This window comes from Heterodontus francisci, chromosome 33 (assembly GCF_036365525.1).
Source record: "Heterodontus francisci isolate sHetFra1 chromosome 33, sHetFra1.hap1, whole genome shotgun sequence".
Classification (NCBI taxonomy): domain Eukaryota; kingdom Metazoa; phylum Chordata; class Chondrichthyes; order Heterodontiformes; family Heterodontidae; genus Heterodontus; species Heterodontus francisci.
This window is the reverse complement of record NC_090403.1, coordinates 5,938,966-5,963,019: the sequence shown is the minus strand read 5'-3', so window position 1 is coordinate 5,963,019 and position 24,054 is coordinate 5,938,966. Positions and strand designations below refer to the sequence as shown.

The 24,054-nt window shown below is 48.3% G+C and overlaps 1 protein-coding gene across 1 annotated transcript; it reads left to right on the top strand.

The window, feature by feature from the left end:
- The first annotated feature begins 18,613 nt into the window (after positions 1–18,613).
- LOC137347883 (uncharacterized) lies at positions 18,614–23,651 on the top strand. Its single transcript, XM_068012921.1, has 2 exons — positions 18,614–18,771; positions 21,506–23,651. Exon 2 carries the CDS (start codon positions 21,891–21,893, stop codon positions 23,448–23,450), a length of 1,560 nt encoding a protein of 519 aa, XP_067869022.1. The 5' UTR covers positions 18,614–18,771; positions 21,506–21,890; the 3' UTR covers positions 23,451–23,651.
- The last annotated feature ends 403 nt before the right edge of the window (positions 23,652–24,054 follow it).

Genomic DNA, 24,054 nt, shown 5'->3' with positions numbered 1-24,054 from the left:
GTAAGTTTACCACATTCAGAGTCAGTACCCATGGAAGGGTACCCCAGTGAGAGTCAGTGCCTTTGGAAGTTTACTCCATACAGAGTCAGTGCCTGTGTAAGTGTACCCCAGTGAGAGCCAGTGCCTGTGGAAGTGTCCCTCAGTGAGAGTCAGTGCCTGTGGAAGTTTACCCCATTCAGATTCAGCAACTGTAAAAGTTTACCCCATTCATATTCAGTGCCTGTAGATGATTACCCCATTCAGAGTCAGTGCCTGTGGAAGTGTACCCCATTCAGAGTCAGTGCCTGTAGAAGATTACCCCATTCAGAGTCAGTGCCTGAGGAAATGTACCCCAGTGAGAGTCAGTGCCTGTAGAAGTGTACCCAAGTGAGACTCAGTGCCTGTGGAAATTTACCCAAGTGAGAGTCAGTGCCTGTGGAACTGTTCCTCAGAGAGAGTCAGTGCCAGTAGAAATTTGCCCCATTCAGAGTCAGTGCCTGTGTAAGAGTACTCCAGTGAGAGTCATTGCCTGCGGAGGTTTACCCCATTCAGAGTCAGTGCCTGTGGATGTTTAACCCATTCAGAGACAGTGCCTGTGGAAGTGTACCCCAGTGAGAGTCAGTGCCTGTGGAAGTTTACCCCATTCAGAGTCAGTGCCTGTGGAAGTGTACCCCAGTGAGAGTCAGTGCCTGTGGAAGTTTACCCCATTCAGATTCAGTACCTGTAGAAGTTTAACCCATTCAGATTCAGTGCGTTTGGAAGTGTACCCCATTCAGAGTCACTGCCTGTGGAAGTTTACCCCATTCAGAGTCAGTTCCTGTGGAAGTGTACCGCAGTGAGAGTCATTGCCTGTGGAAGTTTACCCCAGTGAGAGTCAGTGCCTGTGGAAGTTTACTCCATTCAGCTACAGTCCCTGTAGAAGTTTACACCATTCAGATTCAGTGCCTGTGGATGTTTACGCCATTCAGATTCAGTGCCTGTGGAAGTTTACCCCATTGAGAGTCAGTGCCTGTGGAAGTTTGCCCCATTCAGAGTCAGTGCCTGTGGAAGTGCCCCCCAGTGAGATTCAGGGCCTGTGGAAGTTTACCCCTTTCGGAATCAGTGCCAGTGGAAGTGTCCCCCAGTGTGAGTCAGTGCCTGTGGAAGTTTACCCCATGCAGATTCAATACCTGTAGAAGTTTACCCCATTCAAAGTCAGTGCCTGTGGAAGTGTACCCCAGTGAGAGTCAGTGCCTGTGGAACTTTACCCCATTCAGAGACAGTGCCTGTGGAAGTTTACCCCAGTGAGAGTCAGAGCTTGTGGAAGTTTTCCCCATTCAGATTCAGTACCTGTAGAAGTTTACCCCACTCAGATTCAGTGCCTGTAGAAGTGTACCCCAGTGAGATTCAGTGCCAGTGGAAATGTATCCCGGTGAGTGTCAGTGCCTGTGTAAATGTACTCCAGTGGGAGTCAGAGGCTGCAGAAGTGTAACCAAGTGAGAGTCAGTGCCTGTGGAAATGTACCTCAGTGAGAGTCAGTGCCTGTGAAAATGTACCCCAGTGAGAGTCAGTGCCTGGAGAAGTGTCCCCCAGTTAGAGTCAGTGCCTGTGGACGTTTACCCCATTCAGATTCAGTACCTGCAGAAGTTTACCCCATTCAGATGCAGTGCCTGTAGAAGTTAACCCCATTCAGAGTCAGTACCTGTGGAAGTGTACACCAGTGAGAGTCAGTGCCTTTGGAAGTTTACCCCATACAGAGTCTTTGCCTGTGGAACTGTAACCAATTCAGAGTCAGTGCCTGGGGAAGTTTAACACATTCAGATTCAGTGCCTGTGGAAGTGTACCCCAGTGAGAGTAAGTGCCTGTGGAAGTTTACCCCATTCGGATTCAGTGCCTGTGGAAGTGTACTTCACTGAGATTCAATGCCTGTGGATGTTTACCCCATTCAGAGTCAGTGCATGTGGAAGTGTACCCAGTGAGAGCCAGTGCCTGTGGACGTTTACCCCTGTGAGAGTCATTGCCTGTGGAAGTTTACCCCATTCAGATTCAGTGCCTGTGGAAGTGTACCCAGTGAGAGCCAGTGCCTGTGGACGTTTACCCCAGTGAGAGTCATTGCCTCTGGAAGTTTACGCCATTCAGAGTCAGTGCCTGTGGAAGTTTACCCCATTCAGAGTCAGTGCCTGTGGAAATGTCCCCCAGTGAGAGTCAGTGCCTGTGGATGTTTACCCCATTCAGATTCAATACCTGTAGAAGTTTACCCCATTCAGATTCAGTGCATGTGGAAGTGTACCCCATTCAGTGTCAGTGCCTGTGGAAGTTTACCCCATTCAGAGTCAGTGCCTGTGGCAGTGTACCCCAGTGAGAGTCAGTGCCTGTGGAAGTTTACCCCATTTAGAGTCAGTGCCTGTGGACGTTTACCCCAGTGAGAGTCAGTGCCTGTGGAAGTTTACCCCATTCAGCTTCAGTCCCTGTAGAAGTTTACACAATTCAGATTCAGTCCCTGTAGAAGTGTACCCAGTGAGAGTCAGTGCCAGTGGAAATGTACCCCTGTCAGAGTCAGTGCCTGTCGAAGAGTACCCCAGTGAGATTCAGTGGCTTGGGAGCAGCTCTCCATTAGGAATCACTGCCTATAGAAGTGTATCCCATTCAGAGTCAGTGCATCAGGAAAGGTACACCAGTGAGAGTCAGTGCCTGCAGAAGTGTACTCAAGTGAGAGTCAGTGCCCTTAGAAGTGTACCCAAGTGAGAGTCAGTGCCTGAAGAAGTGATCCCAAGTGAGAGTCGGTGCCTGTGGAAGTTTACCCCATTCAGAGTCAGTGCCTGTGGAAGTTTACCCAATTCAGAGTCAGTGTCTGTGGAAGTGCACCCAAGTGAGGGTCAGTGCCTGTAGAAATGCAACCCAATGAGAGTCAGTTCCTGTGAAAATCTACCCCAGTGAGAGTCAGTGCCTGTGGAAGTTTACACCATTCAGAGTCAGTGCCTCTATAAGTTTACCCCATTCAGAGTCAGTGCCTCTGGAAGTGTACCCCAGTGAGAGAAAGTGCCTGTGGAAGTTTACCCCATTCAGAGTCAGTGCCTCTGGAAGTTTACCCCATTCAGAGTCAGTGCCTGTGGAAGTTTACCCCAGTGAGAGTCATTGCCTGTGGAAGTTTTCCCCATTCAGATTCAGTACCTGTAGAAGTTTACCCCATTCAGATTCAGTGCCTGTAGAATTGTACCCCAGTGAGATTCAGTGCCAGTGGAACTGGACCCGAGTGAGTGTCAGTGCCTGTGGAAGATTACCCCATTCAGAGTGAATGCCTGTGGAAGAGTACTCCAGTGAGAGTCAGTGCCTGTGGAAGTATCCCCCATTCAGAGACAGTGCCTGTGGAAGTGTACCCCAGTGAGAGACAGTGCCTGTGGAAGTGTACCCCAGTCAGTGTCAGTGCCTGTCGAAGTGTACCCCACTGAGAGTCATTGCCTGTGGAACTGTAACCAATTCAGAGTCAGTGCCTGTGGAAGTTTACCCCATTCAGATTCAGTGCCTGTGGAACTTTACCCCATTCAGAGTCAGTGCCTGTGGATGTGTACCCCAGTGAGAGTTAGTTCCTGTGGAAGTTTACCCCATTCAGAGTCAGTGCCTGTGGAAGTGTACCCCAGTGAGAGTCAGTGCCGGTGGATGTTTACCCCATTCAGATTCAGTGCCTGTGGAAGTGTACCCAAGTGAGAGTCATTGCCTGTGGAAGTGCACCCCAGTGAGAGTTAGTGCCTGTGGATGTTTACCCCATTCAGATTCAGTGCCTGTCGAGGTGTACCCCAGTGAGATTCAGTGTCAGTGGAAGTGTACCCCAGTGAGATTCAGTGGCTGGGGGGCGGCTCTCCATTAGGAGTCACTGCCAATTGAAGTGTGCCACACTCAGAATAAGTGTATGTGGAAATGTACCCCAGTGAGAGTCAGTGTCTGTAGAAGTGTACCCAAGTGAGAGTCAGTGCCTGTTGAAGTGTACCCAATTGAGAGTCAGTGCCTGTAGAAGCGTACCCAAGTGAGAGTCAGTGCATGTGGAAAAGTAACCCAGTGAGAGTCAGTGCCTGTGAAAATGTTCCCCAGTGAGAATCAGTGCCTGTAGAAGCGTACCCAAGTGAGAGTCAGTGCCTGTAGAAGTGTACCGAAGTGAGAGTCAGTGCCTGTGGAAATGTACCCCAGTGAGAGTCAGTGTCTGTAGAAGTTTACCCAAGTGAGAGTCAGTGCCTGTGGAAATGTACCCCAGTGAGCGTCAGTGCCTGTCGAAGTGTACCCCAGTGACAGTCAGTGCCTGTGGAAGTGTACCCCAGTGAGATTCAGTGGCTGGGGAGCGGCTCTCCATTAGGAGTCACTGCCTATAGAAGTTTATCCCATTCAGAGTCAGTGCATGTGGAAAGGTACACCAGTGAGAGTCAGTGCCTGCAGAAGCGTACCCAAGTGAGAGTCAGTGCCTGTAGAAGTGTACCCAAGTGAGAGTCAGTGCCAATGGAAATGTACCCCAGTGAGAGTCAGTGCCTGTTGCAATGCACCGCAGTGAGAGTTAGTGCCTGTGGAAATGTACCCCAGTGAGAGTTAGTGCCTGTGGAAATGTACCCCAGTGAGAGTCAGTGCCTGTGGAAGTGTACCCCAGTTTGAGTCAGTGCCTGAGGAAGTTTACCCCATTCAGAGTCAGTGTCTGTTTAGGTGTACCCCAGTGACAGTCAGTGCCTGTGGAAGTTTACCCCGTTCAGAGTCAGTGCCTGTGGAAGTGCACCCAAGTGAGGGTCAGTGCCTGTGGACGTTTACCCCAGTGAGAGTCAGTGCCTGTGGAAGTTTACCCCATTCAGCTTCAGTCCCTGTAGAAGTTTACACCATTCAGATTCAGTCCCTGTAGAAGTGTACCCAGTGAGAATCAGTGCCAGTGGAAATGTACCCCTGTCAGAGTCAGTGCCTGTCGAAGAGTACCCCAGTGAGATTCAGTGGCTTGGGAGCAGCTCTCCATTAGGAATCACTGCCTATAGAAGTGTATCCCATTCAGAGTCAGTGCATCAGGAAAGGTACACCAGTGAGAGTCAGTGCCTGCAGAAGTGTACTCAAGTGAGAGTCAGTGCCCTTAGAAGTGTACCCAAGTGAGAGTCAGTGCCTGAAGAAGTGATCCCAAGTGAGAGTCGGTGCCTGTGGAAGTTTACACCATTCAGAGTCAGTGCCTGTGGAAGTGTACCCAATTCAGAGTCAGTGTCTGTGGAAGTGCACCCAAGTGAGGGTCAGTGCCTGTAGAAATGCAACCCAGTGAGAGTCAGTTCCTGTGAAAATCTACCCCAGTGAGAGTCAGTGCCTGTGGAAGTTTACACCATTCAGAGTCAGTGCCTCTATAAGTTTACCCCATTCAGAGTCAGTGCCTATGGAAGTTTACCCCAGTGAGAGTCATTGCCTGTGGAAGTTTTCCCCATTCAGATTCAGTACCTGTAGAAGTTTACCCCATTCAGATTCAGTGCCTGTAGAATCGTACCCCAGTGAGATTCAGTGCCAGTGGAACTGGACCCGAGTGAGTGTCAGTGCCTGTGGAAGATTACCCCATTCAGAGTGAATGCCTGTGGAAGAGTACTCCAGTGAGAGTCAGTGCCTGTGGAAGTATCCCCCATTCAGAGACAGTGCCTGTGGAAGTGTACCCCAGTGAGAGACAGTGCCTGTGGAAGTGTACCCCAGTCAGTGTCAGTGCCTGTCGAAGTGTACCCCACTGAGAGTCATTGCCTGTGGAACTGTAACCAATTCAGAGTCAGTGCCTGTGGAAGTTTACCCCATTCAGATTCAGTGCCTGTGGAACTTTACCCCATTCAGAGTCAGTGCCTGTGGATGTGTACCCCAGTGAGAGTTAGTTCCTGTGGAAGTTTACCCCATTCAGAGTCAGTGCCTGTGGAAGTGTACCCCAGTGAGAGTCAGTGCCGGTGGATGTTTACCCCATTCAGATTCAGTGCCTGTGGAAGTGTACCCAAGTGAGAGTCATTGCCTGTGGAAGTGCACCCCAGTGAGAGTTAGTGCCTGTGGATGTTTACCCCATTCAGATTCAGTGCCTGTCGAAGTGTACCCCAGTGAGATTCAGTGTCAGTGGAAGTGTACCCCAGTGAGATTCAGTGGCTGGGAGGCGGCTCTCCATTAGGAGTCACTGCCAATTGAAGTGTGCCACACTCAGAGAAAGTGTATGTGGAAATGTACCCCAGTGAGAGTCAGTGTCTGTAGAAGTGTACCCAAGTGAGAGTCAGTGCCTGTTGAAGTGTACCCAATTGAGAGTCAGTGCCTGTAGAAGTGTACCCAAGTGAGAGTCAGTGCATGTGGAAAAGTAACCCAGTGAGAGTCAGTGCCTGTGAAAATGTACCCCAGTGAGAATCAGTGCCTGTAGAAGCGTACCCAAGTGAGAGTCAGTGCCTGTAGAAGTGTACCGAAGTGAGAGTCAGTGCCTGTGGAAATGTACCCCAGTGAGAGTCAGTGTCTGTAGAAGTTTATCCAAGTGAGAGTCAGTGCCTGTGGAAATGTACCCCAGTGAGCGTCAGTGCCTGTCGAAGTGTACCCCAGTGACAGTCAGTGCCTGTGGAAGTTTATCCCATTCAGAGTCAGTGCCTGTGGAAGTGTACCCCAGTGAGATTCAGTGGCTGGGGAGCGGCTCTCCATTAGGAGTCACTGCCTATAGAAGTTTATCCCATTCAGAGTCAGTGCATGAGGAAAGGTACATCAGTGAGAGTCAGTGCCTGCAGAAGCGTACCCAAGTGAGAGTCAGTGCCTGTAGAAGTGTACCCAAGTGAGAGTCAGTGCCAATGGAAATGTACCCCAGTGAGACTCAGTGCCTGTTGCAATGCACCCCAGTGAGAGTTAGTGCCTGTGGAAATGTACCCCAGTGAGAGTTAGTGCCTGTGGAAATGTACCCCAGTGAGAGTCAGTGCCTGTGGAAGTGTACCCCAGTTTGAGTCAGTGCCTGTGGAAGTTTACCCCATTCAGAGTCAGTGTCTGTGGAGGTGTACCCCAGTGACAGTCAGTGCCTGTGGAAGTTTACCCCATTCAGAGTCAGTGCCTGTGGAAGTGCACCCAAGTGAGGGTCAGTGCCTGTGGAAGTTTACCCCATTCAGAGTCAGTGCCTGTGGAAGTGTACCCCAGTGAGAGTCAGTGCCTGTGGAAGTGTACCCCAGTGAGAGTCATTGCCTCTGGAAGTTTACCCCATTCAAAGTCAGTACCTGTGGATGTTTACGCCATTCAGATTCAGTGCCTGTTGAAGTGCACCCCTGTGAGAGGCAGTGCCTGTGGAAGTTTACCCAAGTGAGAGTCAGTGCCTGTCGAAGTGTACCCCCGTTCGAGTCAGTGCCTAGGGAACGGTATCCAAGTGACAGCTAGAGCCTGTGACACTGCACCCCAGTGAGAGACAGTGCCTGTGGAAGTGTACCCCAGTCAGAGTCAGTGCCTGTCGAAGTGTACCCCACTGAGAGTTATTGCCTGTGGAACTGTAACCAATTCAGCGTCAGTGCCTGTGGAAGTTTACACATTCAGAGTCAGTGCCTGGGGAAGTTTACCCCATTCAGATTCAGTGCCTGTGGAAGTGTATCCCAGTGAGAGTAAGTGCCTGTGGAAGTTTACCCCATTCGGATTCAGTGCCAGTGGAAGTGTACCCCAGTGAAAGTCAATGCCTGTGGATGTTTACCCCATTCAGAGTCAGTTCATGTGGAAGTGTGCACCAAAGAGAGTCTTTGCCAATGGAAGTTGACCCCATTCAGTGTCATTGCCTGTGGAAGTGCATCCCAGTGAGGGTCAGTGCCTGTGGAAGTTTACCCCATTCTCAGTCAGTGTCTGTGGAAGTGTCCCCCAGTGATATTCAGTGCCTGTGGAAGAGTACCCCATTCAGATTCAGTACCTGTGGAATTGTACCCCAGTGAGAGTCATTGCCTCTAGATGTTTACGCCGTTCAGAATCAGTGCCTGTGGAAGTTTACCACATTCAGAGTCAGTGCCTGTGGAAATGTACCCCTGTGAGAGTCAGTGCATGTAGAAGTGTACCCCAGTGAGATTCAGTGGCTGGGAAGTGGCTCACCATTCGGTGTCACTGCCTATGGAAGTGTACCCCACTCAGAGTCAGTGCATGTGGAAATGTACCCCAGTGAGAGTCTTTGCCTGTGGAAATGCACCCCAGTGAGAGTCAGTGCCTGTAGAAGTGTACCCAAGTGAGAGTCAGTGCCTGTTGAAGTGTACCCAATTGAGAGTCAGTGCCTGTAGAAGTGTCCCCAAGTGAGAGTCAGTGCATGTGGAAAAGTAACCCAGTGAGAGTTAGTGCCTGTGAAAATGTACCCCAGTGAGAATCAGTGCCTGTAGAAGCATACCCAAGTGAGAGTCAGTGCCTGTAGAAGTGTACCCAAGTGAGAGTCAGAGCCAATGGAAATGTACCCCAGTGAGAGTCAGTGCCTGTTGAAATGCACCCCAGTGAGAGTTAGTGCCTGTGGAAATGTACCCCAGTGAGAGTCAGTGCCTGTGGAAGTGTACCCCAGTTTGAGTCAGTGCCTGTGGAAGTTTACCCCATTCAGAGTCAGTGTCTGTGGAGGTGTACCCTAGTGACAGTCAGTGCCTGTGGAAGTTTACCCCATTCAGAGTCAGTGCCTGTGGAAGTGCACCCAAGTGAGGGTCAGTGCCTGTGGAAGTTTACCCCATTCAGAGTCAGTGCCTGTGGAAGTGTACCCCAGTGAGAGTCAGTGCCTGTGGAAGTGTACCCCAGTGAGAGTCATTGCCTCTGGAAGTTTACCCCATTCAAAGTCAGTACCTGTGGATGTTTACGCCATTCAGATTCAGTGCCTGTTGAAGTGCACCCCAGTGAGGGGCAGTGCCTGTGGAAGTTTACCCAAGTGAGAGTCAGTGCCCGTCGAAGTGTACCCCCGTTCAAGTCAGTGCCTAGGGAACGGTATCCAAGTGACAGCTAGAGCCTGTGGGACTGCACCCCAGTGAGAGACAGTGCCTGTGGAAGTGTACCCCAGTCAGAGTCAGTGCCTGTCGAAGTGTACCCCACTGAGAGTTATTGCCTGTGGAACTGTAACAAATTCAGAGTCAGTGCCTGTGGAAGTTTACACATTCAGAATCAGTGCCTGGGGAACTTTACCCCATTCAGATTCAGTGCCTGTGGAAGTGTATCCCAGTGAGAGTAAGTGCCTGTGGAGGTTTACCCCATTCGGATTCAGTGCCAGTGGAAGTGTACCCCAGTGAGAGTCAATGCCTGTGGATGTTTACCCCATTCAGAGTCAGTGCATGCGGAAGTGTGCACCAAAGAGAGTCTTTGACTGTGGATGTTGACCCCATTCAGTGTCATTGCCTGTGGAAGTGCATCCCAGTGAGGGTCAGTGCCTGTGGAAGTTTACCCCATACTGAGTCAGTGCCTGTGGAAGTGTCCCCCAGTGATATTCAGTGCCTGTGGAAGAGTACCCCATTCAGATTCAGTGCCTGTGGAATTGTACCCCAGTGAGAGTCATTGCCTCTAGATGTTTACGCCGTTCAGAATCAGTGCCTGTGGAAGTTTACCCCATTCAGAGTCAGTGCCTGTGGAAGTTTACCCCATTCAGATTAAGTGCCTGTGGAAGTGTCCCCCAGTGAAAGTCATTGCCTCTGGAAGATTACGCCATTCAGAGTCAGTGCCTGTGGAAGTTTCCCCCATTCAGATTCAATGCCTGTGGAATTGTACCCCAGTGAGAGTCATTGCCTCTAGAAGTTTACGCCATTCAGAATCAGTGCCTGTGGAAGTTTACCCCATTCAGATTCAGTGCCTGTGGAAGTTTACCCCATTCAGAGTCAGTGCCTGTGGAAGTTTACCCGATTCAGATTAAGTGCCTGTGGAAGTGTCCCCCAGTGAAAGTCTGTGCCTGTGGAAGTTTACCCCATTCAGATTCAGTACCTGTAGAAGTTTACCCCATTCAGATGCAGTGCCTGTAGAAGTTTACCCCATTCAGAGTCAGTGCCTTTGGAAGTTTACCCCATTCAGAGTCAGTACCTGTGGAAGGGTACCCCAGTGAGAGTCAGTGCCTTTGGAAGTTTACCCCATCAGAGTCAGTGCCTGTGAAAGTGTACCCCAGTGAGAGTCTGTGCCTGTGGAAGTGTACCCCAGTGAGAGTCAGTGCCTGAAGAAGTTTACCCCATTCAGATTCAGTAAGTGTAGAAGTTTACCCCATTCATATTCAGTGCCTTTGGAAGTGTACCCCAGTGACAGTCAGTGCCTGTGGAAGTTTACCCTGTCAGAGTCAGTGCCTGTCGAAGTGTACCCCACTGAGAGTCATTGCCTGTGGAACTGTAACAATTCAGAGTCAGTGCCTGTGGAACATTACCCCATTCAGATTCAGTGCCTGTGGAAGTGTACCCCAGTGAGAGTAAATGCCTGTGGAAGTTTACCCAATTCAGAATCAGTGCCTGTGGAAGTGTACTGCTGTGAGATTCAGTGCCTGTGGAAGTTTACGCCATTCAGATTCAGTGCCTGTGGAAGTGTACTCCTGTGAGAGTCAATGCCTGTGGATGTTTACCACATTCAGAGTCAGTGCCTGTGGAAATGTACCCCTGTGAGAGTCAGTGCATGTAGAAGTGTACCCCAGTGAGATTCAGTGGCTGGGAAGTGGCTCATCATTAGGAGTCACTGCCTATGGAAGTGTACCCCACTCAGAGTCAGTGCATGTGGAAGTGTACCCCAGTGAGAGCCTTGCCTGTAGAAGTGTACCCAAGTGAGAGTCAGTGCCTGTTGCAGTGTACCCAATTGAGAGTCAGTGCCTGTAGAAGTGTACCCAAGTGAGAGTCAGTGCATGTGGAAAAGTAAACCAGTGAGAGTCAGTGCCTGTGAAAATGTACCCCAGTGAGAATCAGTGCCTGTAGAAGCGTACCCAAGTGAGAGTCAGTGCCTGTAGAAGTGTACCCAAGTGAGAGTCAGTGCCTGTGGAAATGTACCCCAGTGAGAGTCAGTGTCTGTAGAAGTTTACCCAAGTGAGAGTCAGTGCCTGTGGAAATGTACCCCAGTGAGAGTCAGTGCCTGTCGAAGTGTACCCAAGTGAGAGTCAGTGCCTGTGGAAGTTTACCCCATTCAGAGTCAGTGCCTGAGGAAGTGTCCCCCAGTGACATTCAGTGGCTGGGGAGCGGCTCTCCATTAGGAGTCACTGCCTATAGAAGTGTATCCCATTCAGAGTCAGTGCATGTGGAAAGGTACACCAGTGAGAGTCAGTGCCTGCAGAAGCGTACCCAAGTGAGAGTCAGTGCCTGTAGAAGTGTACCCAAGTGAGAGTCAGTGCCAATGGAAATGTACCCCAGTGAGAGACAGTGCCTGTTGAAATGCACCCCAGTGAGAGTTAGTGCCTGTGGAAATGTACCCCAGTGAGAGTTAGTGCCTGTGGAAATGTACCCCAGTGACAGTCAGTGCCTGTGGAAGTGTACCCCAGTTTGAGTCAGTGCCTGTGGAAGTTTGCCCCATTCAGAGTCAGTGTCTGTGGAGGTGTACCCCAGTGACAGTCAGTGCCTGTGGAAGTTTACCCCATTCAGAGTCAGTGCCTGTGGAAGTGCACCCAAGTGAGGGTCAGGGCCTGTGGAAGTTTACCCCATTCAGAGTCAGTGCCTGTGGAAGTGTACCCCAGTGATAGTCAGTGCCTGTGGAAGTGTACCCCAGTGAGAGTCATTGCCTCTGGAAGTTTACCCCATTCAAAGTCAGTACCTGTGGATGTTTACGCCATTCAGATTCAGTGCCTGTTTAAGTGCACCCCAGTGAGAGGCAGTGCCTGTGGAAGTTTACCCAAGTGAGAGTCAGTGCCTGTAGAAGTGTACCCCCGTTCGAGTCAGTGCCTAGGGAACGGTATCCAAGTGACAGCTAGAGCCTGTGGGACTGCACCCCAGTGAGAGACAGTGCCTGTGGAAGTGTACCCCAGTCAGAGTCAGTGCCTGTCGAAGTGTACCCCACTGAGAGTTATTGCCTGTGGAACTGTAACCAATTCAGAGTCAGTGCCTGTGGAAGTTTACACATTCAGAGTCAGTGCCTGGGGAAGTTTACCCCATTCAGATTCAGTGCCTGTGGAAGTGTATACCAGTGAGAGTAAGTGCCTGTGGAAGTTTACCCCATTCGGATTCAGTGCCAGTGGAAGTGCACCCCAGTGAGAGTCAATGCCTGTGGATGTTTACCCCATTCAGAGTCAGTGCATGTGGAAGTGTGCACCAAAGAGAGTCTTTGCCTGTGGAAGTTGACCCCATTCAGTGTCATTGCCTGTGGAAGTGCATCCCAGTGAGGGTCAGTGCCTGTGGAAGTTTACCCCATTCAGAGTCAGTGCCTGTGGAAGTGTCCCCCAGTGAGATTCAGTGCCTGTGGAAGAGTACCCCATTCAGATTCAGTGCCTGTGGACGTTTACCCCAGTGAGAGTCATTGCCTCTAGATGTTTACGCCGTTCAGAATCAGTGCCTGTGGAAGTTTACCCCATTCAGATTCAGTGCCTGTGGAAGTTTACCCCATTCAGAGTCAGTGCCTGTGGAAGTTTACCCCATTCAGAGTCAGTGCCTGTGGAAGTTTACCCGATTCAGATTAAGTGCCTGTGGAAGTGTCCCCCAGTGACAGTCTGTGCCTGTGGAAGTTTACCCCATTCAGATTCAGTGCCTGTAGAGGTTTACCCCATTCAGAGTCAGTGCCTTTGGAAGTTTACCCCATTCAGAGTCAGTACCTGTGGAAGGGTACCCCAGTGAGAGTCAGTGCCTTTGGAAGTTTACCCCATACAGAGTCAGTGCCTGTGAAAGTGTACCCCAGTGAGAGTCAGTGCCTGTGGAAGTGTACCCCAGTGAGAGTAAGTGCCTGAAGAAGTTTACCCCATTCAGATTCAGTAAGTGCAGAAGTTTACCCCATTCATATTCAGTGCCTGTAGACGATTACCCCATTCAGAGTCAGTGCCTGTGGAAGTGTACCCCAGTGAGAGTCAGTGCCTGTGGAAGTTTACCCTGTCAGAGTCAGTGCCTGTCGAAGTGTACCCCACTGAGAGTCATTGCCTGTGGAACTGTAACAATTCAGAGACAGTGCCTGTGGAACTTTACCCCATTCAGATTCAGTGCCTGTGGAAGTGTACTGCTGTGAGAGTAAATGCCTGTGGAAGTTTACCCCATTCAGATTCAGTGCCTGTGGAAGGGTACCCCAGTGAGAGTCAGTGCCTGTGGAAGTTTACGCCATTCAGATTCAGTGCCTGTGGAAGTGTACTCCTGTGAGAGTCAATGCCAGTGTATGTTTACCACATTCAGAGTCAGTGCCTTTGGAAATGTACCCCTGTGAGAGTCAGTGCATGTAGAAGTGTACCCAAGTGAGATTCAGTGGCTGGGAAGTGGCTCACCATTAAGAGTCACTGCCTATGGAAGTGTGCCCCACTCAGAGTCAGTGCATATGGAAATGTACCCCAGTGAGAGTCTTTGCCTGTGAAAATGTACCCCAGTGAGAGTCAGTGCCTCTGGAAGTGGACCCCAGTGAGAGTCAGTGCCTGTGGAAGATTACCCCATTCAGCGTCACTGCCTCTGGAAGTGTACCACAATGAGAGTCAGTGCCTGTGGAAGTGTACCCAAGTGAGGGTCAGTGCCTGTGGGAGTGTACCCCAGTTGGAGTCATTGCCTCTGGAAGATTTCCCCTTTCAGAGTCAGTACCTGTGGATGTTTACCCCATTCATAGTCAGTGCCAGTGGAAGTTTACCCCATTCCGAGTCAGTGCCTGTGTAAGTGTACCCCAGTGAGAGTCATTGCCTGTGGAAGTGTACCCCAGTGAGAGTCAGTGCCTGTGGAAGTTTAACCCATTCAGAGTCAGTGCCTGTGGAAATGTACCCCAGTGAGAGTCAGTGCCTGTGGAAGTGTACCCCAGTGAGAGTCAGTGCCTGTGAATGTTTACCCCATTCAGAGTCAGTGCCTGTGCAAGTTTACCCCATTCAGATTCTGTACCTCTAGAAGTTTACACCATTCAGATTCAGTGCCTATAGAAGTGTACCCCACTCAGAGTCAGTGCATATGGAAATGTATACCAGTGAGAGTCTGTGCCTGTGGAAATGTACCCCAGTGAGAGTCAGTGCCTGCAGAAGTGTACCCAAGTGAGTGTCAGTGCCTGTAGAAGTGTACCCAAGTGAGAGTCAGTGCCTGTGGAAATGTACCCCAGTGAGAGTCAGTGCCTGTGGAAATGTCCCCCAGTGAGAGTCAGTGCCTGAAGAAGTGTACCCAAGTGAGAGTCAGTGCCTGTGGAAGTTTACCCCATTCAGATTCAGTGCCTGTGATAGTGTACCCCAGTGAGAGTCAGTGCCTGTGGAAGTTTACCCCATTCAGAGTCAGTGCCTGTGGAAGTGTGCCCCAGTGAGAGTTAGTGCCTGTGGAAGTTTACCCCATTCAGAGTCAGTGCCTGTGGAAGTGCACCCAAGTGAGGGTCAGTGCCTGTGGAACAAAAACAAGAAATGCTGGAATCACTCAGCAGGTCTGGCAGCATCTGTGGAAAGAGAAGCAGAGTTAACGTTTCGGGTCAGTGACCCTTCTTCGGAACTGACAAATATTAGAAAAGTCACAGATTATAAACAAGTGAGGTGGGGGTGGGGCAAGAGATAACAAAGGAGCACGTGCAGATTGGACCAGGCCACTTAGCTGACCAAAAGTTCACGGAGAAAAGGCAAACAATATGTTAATGGTGTGTTGAAAGACAAAGCAATATTGTTTGCCTTTTCTCCGTGACCTTTTGGTCTGCTATGTGGCCTGGTCCAATCTGCACCTTCTCCTTTGTTATCTCTTGCCCCACCCCCACCTCACTTGTTTATAATCTGTGACTTTTCTAATATTTGTCAGTTCTGAAGAAGGGTCACTGACCCGAAACGTTAACTCTGCTTCTCTTTCCACAGATGCTGCCACACCTGCTGAGTGATTCCAGCATTTCTTGTTTTTGTTCCACAGGCACTGACCCTCACTTGGGTGCACTTCCACAGGCACTGACTCTGAATGGGGTAAACTTCCACAGGCACTAACTCTCACTGGGGCACACTTCCACAGGCACTGACTCTGAATGGGGTAAACTTCCACAGGCACTGACTCTCACTGGGGTACACTATCACAGGCACTGAATCTGAATGGGGTAAACTTCCACAGGCACTGACTCTCACTTGGGTACACTTCTTCAGGCACTGACTCTCACTGGGGGACATTTCCACAGGCACTGACTCTCACTGGGGTACATTTCCACAGACACTGACTCTGAATGGGTTAAACTTCCACAGGCACTGACTCTCACTGGGGTACACTTCCACAGGCAATGACTCTCACTGGGGTACACATACACAGGCACTGACTCGGAATGGGGAAAACTTCCAAAGGCACTGACTCTCACTGGGGTACACTTCCACAGGCACTGACTCTGAATGGGTTAAACTTCCACAGGCACTGACTCTCACTGGGGTAAACTTCCACAGGCACTGTCTCTGAATGGGTTAAACTTCCACAGGCACTGACTCTCACTGGGGTAAACTTCCACAGGCACTGACTCTCACTGGGGTACACTTCCACAGGTACTGACACTGAATGGGGTAAACGTCCACAGGCAGTGACTCTGAAAGGGGTAATCTTCTACAGACACTGAATCTGAATGGGGTAAACTTCTACAGGTACTGAATCTGCATGGGGTAAACTTCCACAGGCACTGACTCACAATGGGGGACACTTCCACAGGCACTGACTCTGAAAGGGGCAAACTTCCACAGGCACTGACTCTCACTTGGGTACACTTCCACAGGCACTGAATCTGAATGGCGTAAACATCCACAGGTACTGACTCTGAATGGGGTAAACTTCCAGAGGCAATGACTCTCACTGGGGTACACTTCCACAGGCACAGACTCCCACTGGGGGACACTTCCACAGGCACTGTCTCTGAATGGGGTAAACTTCCACAGGCACTGACTCTCACTGGGGTACACTTCCACAGGCACAGACTCCCACTGGGGGACACTTCCACAGGCACTGAATCTGAATGGCGTTAACATCCACAGGCACTGACTCTGAATGGGGTAAACTTCCACAGGCACTGACTCTCACTGGGGGACACTTCCACAGGCACTGACTCTGAATGGGGTAAACTTCCACAGGCACTGAACTAAAGCAAAATACTGCGGATGCTGGAAATCTGAAACAAAAACAAGAAATGCTGGAATCACTCAGCAGGTCTGGCAGCATCTGTGGAAAGAGAAGCAGAGTTAACGTTTCGGGTCAGTGACCCTTCTTCGGAACTGACAAATATTAGAAAAGTCACAGATTATAAACAAGTGAGTTGGGGGTGGGGCAAGCGATAACAAAGGAGCACGTGCAGATTGGACCAGGCCACTTAGCTGACCAAAAGTTCACGGAGAAAAGGCAAACAGTATGTTAATGGTGTGTTGAAAGACAAAGCAATATTGTTTGCCTTTTCTCCGTGACCTTTTGGTCTGCTATGTGGCCTGGTCCAATCTGCACCTTCTCCTTTGTTATCTCTTGCCCCACCCCCACCTCACTTGTTTATAATCTGTGACTTTTCTAATATTTGTCAGTTCCGAAGAAGGGTCACTGACCCGAAACGTTAACTCTGCTTCTCTTTCCACAGATGCTGTCAGACCTGCTGAGTGATTCCAGCATTTCTTGTTTTTGTTTCAGATTTCCAGCATCCGCAGTATTTTGCTTTAGTTCAGTGCCTGTGGAAGTTTACCACATTCAGAGTCAGTGCCTGTGGAAGTGTCCCCCAGTGAGAGTCAGTGCCTGTGGAAGTTTACCCCATTCAGAGTCAGTGCCTGTGGATGTTTACGCCATTCAGATTCAGTGCCTGTGGAAGTGTCCCCCAGTGGGAGTCTGTGCCTGTGGAAGTGTACCCCAGTGAGAGGCAGTGCCTGTGGAAGTTTACCCCATTCAGAGTCAGTGCTTGTGGAAGTGTCCCCCAGTGGGAGTCTGTGCCTGTGGAAGTGTACCCTAGTGAGAGTCATTGCCTCTGGAAGTTTACCCCATTCAGAGTCAGTACCTGTGGATGTTTACGCCATTCAGATTCAGTGCCTGTGGAAGTGTACCCCAGTGAGAGTCAGTGCCTCTGGAAGTTTGCCCCTTTCAGAGTCAGTGCCTGTGGAAGTGTCCCCCAGTGTGAGTCAGTGCCTGTGGAAGTTTACCACATGCAGATTCAGTACCTGTAGAAGTTTACCCCATTCAGATTCAGTGTCTGTAGAAGATTACCCCTTTCAGAGTCACTGCCTGTGGACGTTTACCCCATTCAGTGTCAGTACCTGTGGAAGTGTACCCCAGTGAGAGTCAGTGCCTGTGGAAGTTTACCCCAGTGAGAGTCAGTGCCTGTGGAAGTTTAACCCATTCAGAGTCAGTGCCTGTGGAAGTTTACCCAGTGAGAGTCAGTGCCTGTGGAAGTTTAACCCATTCAGAGTCAGTGCCTGTGGAAGTGTACCCAGTGAGAATTATTGCCTGTGGAAGTGCACTCCAGTGAGAGACAGTGCCTTTGGACGTTTACCCCATTCAGAGTCAGTGCCTGTGGAAGTTTACCCCATTAAGATTCAGTACCTGTCGAAGTTTACACGATTCAGATTCAGTGCCTGTAGAAGTTTACCCCATTCAGATTCAGTGCCTGGAGAAGTTTACCCCATTCAGATTCAGTACCTGTAGAAGTTTACACCATTCAGATTTAGTGCCTGTGGAAATGTACCCCATTCAGATTCAGAGCCAGTAGAAGTTAACCCCATTCAGAGTCAGTGCCTGTGGAAGTTTACCCCATTCAGAGTTAGTGCCTGTGGAAGTGTACCCCAGTGATTGTCAGTGCCTTTGGAAGTTTACCCCACTCAGAGTCACTGCCTGTGTAAGTGTACCCTAGTGAGAGTCAGTGCCTGTGGAAGTGTACCCCAGTGAGAGTCAGTGTCTGTGGGTGTTTAACCCATTCAGAGACAGTGCCTGTGGAAGTGTACCCCAGTGAGAGTCAGTGCCTGTGGAAGTTTACCCCATTCAGAGTCAGTGCCTGTGTGTGAGAATAAGAAATACTGAAATGTTGTTTCTACAGCTTGTGGAAAGTTACCAAGAAGTCATTTGTGCACAACATAATGAAATCACTGATAAAGAGAACTGATAAGGGTCTGTAAGTGGAGACCTTAAGACAGTACATCACTGACAAAGAGAGTTGATAAGGGTATCTAAGTACAGACCTTGGGACAGTACATCACTTAAAAATTGTGCTTAGGCAGATAAAAGGGAAACAGCAAGAGTTGGAACAATGGAGGTAGTGAATAAGAAACTGCCCCACTCAGATAAAGGCTGACAGCTGCAAGTTAAAACACATAATGGAGAGCCAAATAAGGTAAAACAAAAACAAGAGTTAGGGGCTAGAAAGTTAGAGTAGGGGGAGACGTAAACAGAGGAGGAGACTGTAGCAACCATAGGATAGGTTAGTGTCATAATACGTTATAACCAATAATGTAAAATAAAGGCGTGGACAAATGGATTTGTATTGTATAAACATGAACTGAATATGTTGATGGGTGTGCCTGCTTGTAGGACACCCGATCTTGCAAGAACGTTAAATAAACTTACTTCTTCAGAGTTTGACTTGGTGTAAATTATTATTACGTGGGCTACGTTTCTCACAATTGGGGGCTCGTCCAGGATCTCTTCATCATTGCTGGGACCGCGGCCGATGACAGACGAGAAGACGCGTCCCGTTAATTTAAAAACGGTCTCGTTTCTCTCGTTGGTAGCGGACCCGAGTAATTGACTGAAAACGATCCTAGGGAAGTCACTCTGAACGAGTATTTAGTGCGGCAGGTACACACGTGAAATCAGGCAACTCCGTGCATGGACCAAGGTAAGAAAAACAACTTTTAAGTATTATCTTGGTGACTTATGGTTAACTGTAGGATAAGACCTTCTAAGTACTAAAAGTCCTTGAGGAGTGAATTTTACAGTACTGCAGTATAAAACCCTTCAGCTAGGAGGTGAGTACTGTATGGTACAAGACCCTTCAGTTAGGAGGTGAATACCGTAAGGTATAAGACCCTTCAGCTAGGAGGTGAATACCGTAGGGTACAAGACCCTTCAGTTAGGAGGTGAATACCGTAAGGTATAAGACCCTTCAGTTAGGAGGTGAATACTGTATGGTATAAGACCCTTCAGTTAGGAGGTGAGTACCGTAAGGTACAAGACCCTTCAGTTAGGAGGTGAATACTGTGGGGCAGTATAAGACCCTTCAGCTAGGAGGTGAGTACTGTATGGTATAAGACCCTTCAGTTAGGAGGTGAATACCGTAGGGTACAAGACCCTTCAGTTAGGAGGTGAATACTGTGGGGCAGTATAAGACCCTTCAGCTAGGAGATGAATACCGTAAGGTATAAGACCCTTCAGTTAGGAGGTGAATACTGGTTAACTGTAGGATAAGACCTTCTCAGTACTGCAGTATAAGACCCTTCAGCTAGGAGGTGAGTACCGTAGGGTACAAGACCCTTCAGTTAGGAGGTGAATACTGTGGGGCAGTATAAGACCCTTCAGCTAGGAGGTGAGTACCGTAGGGTATAAGACCCTTCAGTTAGGCGGTGAATACTGTAAGGTATAAGACCCTTCAGTTAGGAGGTGAATACTGTGGGGCAGTATAAGACCCTTCAGCTAGGAGGTGAGTACTGTATGGCATAAGACCCTTCAGTTAGGAGGTGAATACCATAAGGTATAAGACCCTTCAGTAAGGAGGTGAATACCATAGGGTACAAGACCCTTCCGTTAACCATGGGAAATAAATCGTCTAAAAAGGAAGACGATGGGAGACAAGGAAAGTCTGCCGGCAACATCCCTCCAGAAAGTCCATTGGGACGGATGTTGGAGTATTGGGATTTAGAGTCAAAAACCAAGGAGAAAAAGACCCAAATATGATCTAAGGACAGAAAGAAGGACCACCCCTAAACCCGACGATAACGACGACGATAGAGACAGAGAGTCTCCTAAGACAATGATGCCCTTGAGAGAGGTACCAATAGGAAATAATGAAATTGGATTTGTTAGTGCACCATTAACGTCAGGAGAGGTAAGAGTGTTTAAAAAGGAAATGAAAGTCCTCGCAGAAGACCCCTGAAAATTTGGGAAAGAGAAAACCCTCCCGGGGTAGGGGGAAACGAACCAGCTGAACAGAAATACCCTAATCAAGACCCGCAGTGGCAGAACAATAATATCGGCCATAGGGGCCAGATGAAAGACCTTAGAAATCTGATAGTAAAAGGCATTGTTGTAAACAAGTAGTTGAAGCCCCTGCAAAACCTATGCCTTTACAGAGTTACCGCAGGCCCCTCTTATGGCACAAGCAGGCGACATATTGAGTGCGACCCCTCTGGGTGTTGAAGGCTGTTTCTAGACAAATAGAGACCATTAAAGGCACCTAGGTGGGATCAAAGGATTGATTTTTAAAAATGTTTTGAAGAATCAAAAGGAGGGACTGTGAGAACAGAATTTAGATTTTAGAATTTTTAAGAACAGAATTACATGGGAACATTTAAGATGAAACAATTAATCAGTCATGTATTGCTAACAAGCTAGCTGACTTCATAACTTCAGGGCTGCAGAGGCAACTTAGCCTTGCAGCTGGTACAGCGAGAGAGAGAGAGAGAGAGCGAGACATTGTACTTCAACAGCACTCTTCTTATCACCCAGACATGACAATCCCAGGGGAAAGTTAGAATGAAAAACATACCGACCAGGCTAATACACGCCCCCTTGTTAGAGGGTGGCTCAGCCTACCCTGAAACAATTAATCAGTCATGTACTGCTAACAAGCTAGCTTCAGTGCTGTAGGGAGGGACAGCTTATCAGAAATGACTTCATAACTTCAGGGCTGCTGAGGCAACTTGGCCTTGCAGCTGGTACAGAGAGAGAGCGAGAGAGAGAGAGAGAGACATTATACTTCAACAGCACTCTTCTTCTTCCCCAGACATGACAAAGTTAGAATGAAAAACATACCGACCAGACTAATACACGCCCCCTTGTTAGAGGGTGGCTCAGCCTACCCTTCTGATTCAGCAGTTGCTGAGTTTTTTTATATTTGCTTTTAGGCATGGTACAATGCTTAATGGGAAATATAGCAAAGTTAGGAATAGTAGCTTTGCTGAGCTTTGATTTTAAGTGGCAGAAACCACAATGAAATAGTTAAAAGGGATGGCCAGAGTGTGTGCAAGCTGTGGCAGCCACAGCACTTCAGACCAAGGACGTCATTTTACCTCGAAGCTATTACAAGAAATAGTTAGGGGATTGGGAATCCAATGGGACTTCCATACCCCTTGACACCCTCCCTCTTCAGGGCGGGTGGAAAGAATGAATCAGACCTTAAAGAAACACCTGTCCAAACTGGTACTTGAAACAAGGTTACCCTGGACAAAATGTTTACCTATAGCGATACTCAGAATTCGGACAGCCCCTAGAAAAGATGTGGGACTGTCCCCCTATGAAATGCTATTCGGATTACCCTATATGGGAACCAGGGGCGAGATGCCAACCTTAGAAACTAAAGATTCGTTTCTGAAGAACTATATACTGGCGTTGTCTTCCTCATTGTCATTCCTCAGGAAGCAAGGCCTGTTAGCACAGACACCACCTCTCGAATTTGCAGTGCACAAGATCCAACCAGGAGATTGGGTTCTGGTGAAATCGTGGAAAGAGACTAAACTACAACTGAACTGGGAAAAACCATACCAGACTCTCCTAACCACTGAAACAGCCATAAGAACGGCAGAAATAGGTTGGACCCACTACACAAGAATCAAGGGGCCGGTACAACCCCCGGCCGAGGAAGGAACTTGGACAACCGAATTAACAGAAGAACCATTGAAAATAAAGCTAAAAAGACTATGAGTAACGAACTTTTTTTAATATAGCGGCGCGAGCGCGGAAATACTGTCTGTAATATTGTGTGCCTTCTCTCTTTCTTTTCAAAAGTAGCCAGGAAATAAAATGGGTTGGATGTTTTTGTATTACCCACTTCCAATTAGACAACAAGGAGTAACAGTTAGAGAAGGGAAAAAGAAAGGTGAATTAAAATGTTGTTTTCAGGTAACAATAGATAAGACTGGTAAACCATCTAACAAACTAAAAGGGACCTCTCATAACGATCCTAACATAGTAAAAATAATAGAGGTAAAGGACCTGAGAAAGACAATTGAGATAGAAACCGGTTACGGGGACACAAATGCCTGGGTAGAATGGATAAAATTACCTGTAAAAAGTTTGAACAAAAACAATTGCTATGCTTGTGCATCTGGTAGACCGATAGCTCAAGTAGTACCTTTCCCGCTGGGGTGGGAGCGTGACCGAAAGGGCATGGAATGCATGTTAGCCCTATATCAGGATAAGACGGCTTGGGGTATTCAAACTTGCATATCCTTGTCAATAATGTTCCCTCCCCTAGAGAAAAAAGATTCAAGGACTCCCCCTTCATTTTTAGCCACCAGTGTGAATCACACATCATGCGTAAGTCGACACGGTGCGGAGCTAACCAGCAATATGGGAGAGTTGAAGTCATGCATAGAGACTGAGGACGTAACTGGAAGAGTCAGGGGAGGGAACTACTCATCATTGAATGTTCCCAGAGCGGATTTATGGTGGTATTGCGGAGGAAAAATCCTGAGACAGACCCTACCCTCCCAGTGGAAGGGGACGTGCGCAATTGTTCAATTGGCAATACCATTCACCTTGGCATTTGAGAAACAAAAGATAATAACGAGGGAAAGGGGTAAAAGGGAAGCGATAGTGAACTCTTTTGATGACCAGGTGTACTTGGATTCCATAGGGGTCCCAAGAGGGGTACCTGATGAATTCAAGGCCCGAAACCAAATAACCGCCGGTTTCGAGTCTTTGTTTTGGTGGGTCACTATTAACAAAAATGTAGATTGGATAAATTACATTTATTACAACCAACAAAGATTTATAAATTATACTAGAGATGCGGTAAAAGGTATAGCTGAACAATTAGATGCCACTAGTAGAATGGCTTGGGAAAATCGACTGGCTCTAGATATGATCTTAGCAGAAAAAGGAGGTGTGTGTATAATGTTAGGAGGGAAATGTTGCACATTTATCCCAAATAACACAGCACCCGATGGTTCAATCACCCGAGCACTGCAAGGGTTAACAACTTTAGCAGAGGAGATGGCCGAAAATTCAGGAGCAGACACTTCCCTGACGGGGTGGCTTGAATCCTGGTTTGGAAAATGGAAAGGCATGATAATCTCGGTTTTTACCTCCCTGATCATGGTTGTCGGAATACTAATAGCCATCGGGTGTTGTATTATTCCTTGTGTAAGAGGGCTGACACAGCGATTGATTGAGACAGCTTTGACGAAGCAGATGTCACTACAAAGAGGCCAGGAAGAGAGTATGTACCTGTTAGGTAATGACAAAGTGGATAGTATCAACGGAGATACAGACATTGAAAAGGCGGCTGAAATAATGCTCAGAGAATTTGAGAGGACATATGAGAACCCTCCGCAGTATGTAGAAAACAACAAGGATTAAGTAAAAGAAAAGGGGGAATTGTGAGAAAAAGAAATACTGAAATGTTGTTTCTACAGCTTGTGGAAAGTTACCAAGAAGTCATTTGTGCACAATATAATGAAATCACTGAAAAAGAGAACTGATAAGGATATGTCAGGGGAGACCTTAAGACAGTACATCACTGACAAAGAGAACTGATAAGGGTATGTAAGTGGAGACCTTAAGACAGTACATCACTGACAAAGAGAACTGATAAGGGTATGTAAGTGGAGACCTTAAGACAGTACATCACTGACAAAGAGAACTGATAAGGGTATGTAAGTGGAGACCTTAAGACAGTACATCACTGACAAAGAGAACTGATAAGGGTATGTAAGTGGAGACCTTAAGACAGTACATCACTGACAAAGAGAACTGATAAGGGTATGTAAGTGGAGACCTTAAGACAGTACATCACTGACAAAGAGAATTGATAAGGGTCTGTAAGTGGAGACCTTAAGACAGTACATCACTGACAAAGCGAATTGATAAGGGTATGTAAGTACAGACCTTGGGACAGTACATCACTTAAAAATTGTGCTTAGGCAGATAAAAGAGAAACAGCAAGAGTTAGAACAAAGGATGT